Source organism: Trichechus manatus, unplaced genomic scaffold, assembly GCF_000243295.1.
Source record: "Trichechus manatus latirostris isolate Lorelei unplaced genomic scaffold, TriManLat1.0 scaffold00039, whole genome shotgun sequence".
Taxonomy (NCBI): domain Eukaryota; kingdom Metazoa; phylum Chordata; class Mammalia; order Sirenia; family Trichechidae; genus Trichechus; species Trichechus manatus.
Genome location: NW_004443975.1, coordinates 19,922,965 through 19,927,784, shown reverse-complemented (window position 1 = coordinate 19,927,784; position 4,820 = coordinate 19,922,965). Strand labels below are relative to the sequence as shown.

Genomic DNA, 4,820 nt, shown 5'->3' with positions numbered 1-4,820 from the left:
TCCTGATGTTTTCAGGGACCTAGGAAAGCTTTCACCCACACTGCTACTTACATTACACCTTCTTGTTCTGGTTTCAGCCACACAGCTAAAGTAAATGATGCCGCCAGCCTTAGAGGAGGAGGAGAAGAGAAGCAATTCTTGTGATTTCCAAAAATAAAGCTTGTCGAATTGCTAGGGGAGCTGGGAGGCAGATCCTGCTTGTCTGCCGTGATGCAGCTCCTGAGGCCTGCTGAGAACAGGGCAGTGTAGGTGGGGGGTTCCGATCTGAATGGGCAGTCCTGAACGCAAAACCTCTGGCTACAGAACCGAATCCGGTCAGCCTCCACAGAGCTCTGACAAAAAGTGCTTCGGTCTGGTAGTCCGCATGTTGCTTGGGTTGGCAAAAGTGAAACGTTCTTGAAAGCCCCAACGTTCTCCAGCCGTGGGAAAAGACCCTGTGAGGCGGCCAACGATATGGAAGCAAAATAGGTAAAGATTAATGTTTCAGCGACCTGAAACCAGAAGCCGAAGCCCAGTGAAAGAGCTAGGCAATTCATGTTTACAGAAAAGCATTCTCCTCCTGATAAAGCATTCCTAAATAAATAATAAGGCCCATGCTGCTCGCCAACACCACTTTAAAGCAGGGTGCTTTAAGTAACGTTGAGATACTCCATTTTCGGGAACCCGCAGACACGTCTTCACACGGAGGTAATACCAAAGGTGCTCTTAGCCATGGCGAAGACATGAGTAGCAGCTGGCAACTGTGAACCAAAAACATAACAGTGTCACAGAAGAGCTGGGCCATCTTTAAAACTTAAGTTCATCCTAAGTATGGAGACTTCCAGCTCCTGACAAAGGAACACCACTGAGCCTCTCTAACAACATTTCCAAGTGGATTGTTTAAAGAACGAAATTGTCCTTCTTTTGGCAACTATCTTGATTGTACCGGGTAAATCAAGCACTTTGAAAGTCCACAGGACAACTAGTTGTGGAACGTGCGTGTCTCACTGCACGGTAATCCCCCGGGGAATTAGCACATCTACTCTGCTTAACAAGGGAAAGAATGGCACAGACTTCCTCGCACAGGCACCGTATGCTGTAACCCAGAGCTAACCTGCAGATGCCCGAAATAAAGCTGGCAAAGCACCTGGGGGCTCGCCCTCTCGTCCCCGCATGCGCAGCAACTTTAAGCTCATAGTAAAGCTGATTAGCAACCCAACGCCATCTGTCCTGCGCCTTCACATTTAGCAAATGTTTGTGTTGATGCTTCTTCGTATGACTGCGTATCTGCAGGTTAAATATGGACCCCTTATACTGTGCCAGTAACTGTATGGATAAATAAGCTGAGTTACCATTCTTTTATTGCTTGTCAGTCGGTCCCCTCAGTGTGACAAATGGCTCGTCAACAGGACCATTGTCCCTCGTTGCCTGCGATGCTGCAGGAAACCCGGTTACTCTTTGCAGCTAGGCCTCAGCAGCAGGAAAGCTGGAAGGAAGACTTGGGCAAGCAGGTAAAACAGTCTGCACAGCAAACCCTTGGTTACCTGAAACTCAGAGCGAAGCCGGCGGTGGGCCCGAGTGGAACTGAGCGCCCCAAGCTTCCGGGCTGGGACCTCAGGCAGTGGGAGGGACCTGGATGGGGCCACGCATGCATAATTTTAAAGTAGCAGTACGTCTTATCCTATAATCCCCGGGTTGCCCTCCCCTTCCTGTCCGCTCTCACGCACCTAAATCCATTTAATTCCCTAATCAAAATGACCTGCCGCTATCAGATAGTAATGCAGTGAGTAATTTTCAAAGCTCTTTCTCTTTTCTGAGGTATAATTGGGATTATACCTCCTTAATATATTGATAGGCGAGCTGAGTGGCACAAACTGTTAAGTGCTAGATTACTTGACGAAAGGTTGGCGGTTTGAACCCACCCAGAGGAGACTTGGAAGAAAGGCCTGGTGATCTGAAAGGTCACAGCCACTGAAAACCCTATGGAGCAGTTCTACTTTGCACACATGAGGTTGCCATGAGTTGGAATTGACTCCACCAACTAACAACAGCAACGACATATTGAGGTCCTCCTAGCTTGGTTCAGCGCAGTGGTTAAGCACTCAGCTGCTAACCGAAAGGTTGGCGGTTCCAACCCACCAGCTGCTCAGTGGAAGAATGATGTGGTAGTCTGCTTCCTTAAAGATTTACAGCCTTGGAAATCCTATGGGGGAGTTCTACTCTGTCCTATAGGCTCCATGGCAATGGGCTTGGTTTTCACCATGGATGGAAGCTTCTGCTGACCATTCCGTGGTTACTGACGTTCCCCAGGATACTCTCTCTAAATACGGATAATACCTCTAAACACTGGGTTTGGAAGACCAGGGATTTTAATTAAGCTACAGAAATAATGGCAGTGGGTTTTTTTTTTAATTGAATATGAGTATGGGAGTGGTGATGTGAGTATGTTTGCAATCAATTCAGTGTCCTCTCTATTACATGCAGACCTCTCTTTTTTCCCCCTCTCTGGGATATCTCATCGTAGCTGAGACATATTCTAAACCAACTGTACTTCTAGATCTCCGTTTTCATCTTAAAAATGAAAAACTTGTTTGGGAAACAACTGGTAGATTGTGGCTTTGTCTTTTCTAAATTAACCTATTTACAGAAATGGGAGAAAGTGGTTCCCTGGTGATTCTCGTTAGTAAGGCCGTCAGAAACCAACCAAAATATCTTCTCTCAGATTTTCCTTCATTCCTGTTCCACAAGAAACCCAGAAACTGCAGCCCTTTTGTATGTCAACTTTATCAATTCTAACTAGGTGCTTCCAGAGGAAACTTTTTTTTAAAACTTTTGTCAAAATATCCCATTCTCTACAAGTTAAGTATTACATTCTTGCAAGGGTAGTTTTTTGTTTTTGTTTTTTTTTAATAAAAAACAAATTTTAATGTAAAAACAGCTAATGTGTAAAGACAGCCTAGAACCTGGGAAAACATATTTGTAAATAGATACATATATGACACAGTGACTTTGACGAATGGATTATTCAAACTAACTACAGAGCATGGGTTCAACCTGTTTTCAAAGAAGCGATTCAGTGACTTCATGTCTTTGCGCCTTATGAATATGAGCACTAACTTTAACATTCAGCTGCGGTGCTTCGGTCTGTTTTCCCAACATTCTGGGGATAAGAAGTCTTGTACCACATCACAACTCCTGCTTTGTAGTAGGAAGTCATGACTCAAAATAGACAATCTAAGATTAGTGACTCTGCTCCACATTTAGAAACTGCCTATAATTTGCAGACAATGGATTGACATGTCCCTCAACTTTTGCAATTCAGTTCTATCAGTCCTGAGGGCACATCTGGTAAATGAGCTGGGCACCAACAGTTCCACCATCTCTGTTAAGTACCTGCAAAATAAACCTAGGGGAGAAAAAAAGAAGGAAGTTAAAGTGTACAAGGAGAAAGTTTGTAGCAGTATGCTATTATTTTTTTTAAATGCGTGTATCAGTTACCTTTTACTACGTAAAAAACCACTCCAAAACATAGTGGCCTAAAACAACAAACATTTCATTACGTCTTCTAATTCTGCAGATTCACTGGGCAGTTTTTTCTGGCGCCGGATGATCTGATTTGGCCTCACTCTCTCATCTAGGAGGCCTGGTGTCTCAGTGGTTAAGTGTTTAGCTGCTAACCAAAAGGTCAGTAGTTCAAATACATCAGCCACTCCTTGGAAACCTTATGCAGCAGTTCTATTCTGTCCTATAAGGTCACTATGAGTCAGAATCATCTAGAAGGCAATGGGTTTTGTTTTGTTTTGGTTTGGTTTGGTTTTCTCTCATCTAGCAGTTGGCTTGATATCAACTGGATTGATTCATGGATGGGAGGTTACCCTGGGCTTGTTTTGATGGTACCAGAAAAACTCCCAGGAGCAAAAGGTAGGAGGTGGTAATGTGCAAGTTCTTTCAAGCCTCTGCTTGCATCACATTTGCTCATGTCCCACTGGGCACAGTAAGTCATGTGACCAATTCAAGGGCCCAGATTCAAGCGCTGTGAAGCTGTCTCACTTCTCGGAGAAGGAATGGCAAAGTCACAATGCAAAGTGCCACACATGCAGGAATGGAAGGAATTTGTAGCTATTTTTCAATCTTCCCTCGAGAGTTGCTAACAGTTTTTTGGTTTTTTTTTTTAGTGGTATAGATACCATGTCACTTTGAATCAGAATTTCCTTGTTCTAAAAAAGTGAAGGAAATGTCCTTTTAGTTAGATAACTGTAAATGAGTTCCTACCCCTTATTCTGGAGAAGCTTAGTATAAGTTAAGCTTCGTTTCTAAGGAGGTATCCTCTATCCTTGATCCTTCTGACATCCATGGTTTTACTATTAAAACTGACTAACCTCTGCATAACAGTGAAGGTACAATGAACAATATTAAATACAAAAATAAGCGCATAAACTACAGATTCAAAAGATTACATATACAAGAAAATATTATGGATAATTTATGACAAGTTGAATTCTTAGACAAATTGGACAGATTCCTAAAAAAATATTGTAATCGAAACAGATTCAAGAAGAAATAGAGCTCAGAATAACCCACCTATCCATTAACAGTCGAATGCGTAAGTAAATGGTGGTGTGTTCATATAATGAAAGGTTCCAAAGCAATGAAAACAAATGAGCTACTGCTACGTGCAAGAACACAGATAAATCCCATAGACATGACGGTACGTGAAAGCCAGACACACCAAGAGCGTGCTGTATGATTCTACTTACGTGAAATTCCAACACAGGCGAAGTTAACCTATGGTGACAGAACTCAGAGCAACGAGTACCTTTAAGGCAGAGGATCCAATGGCA

The 4,820-nt window shown here is 43.1% G+C and overlaps 1 protein-coding gene across 1 annotated transcript in view; it reads right to left on the bottom strand.

Moving 5' to 3' along the window:
- The window catches only part of LOC101357370 (usherin), a 276,794-nt gene extending 276,258 nt beyond the window's left edge, over positions 1–536 (bottom strand). Inside the window, exon 1 of the mRNA XM_004375958.2 lies at positions 52–536. Coding sequence (XP_004376015.1) covers positions 52–536 — 485 coding nt within the window. The remainder of the gene's footprint in view (positions 1–51) is intronic.
- Positions 537–4,820: the final 4,284 nt, after the last annotated feature.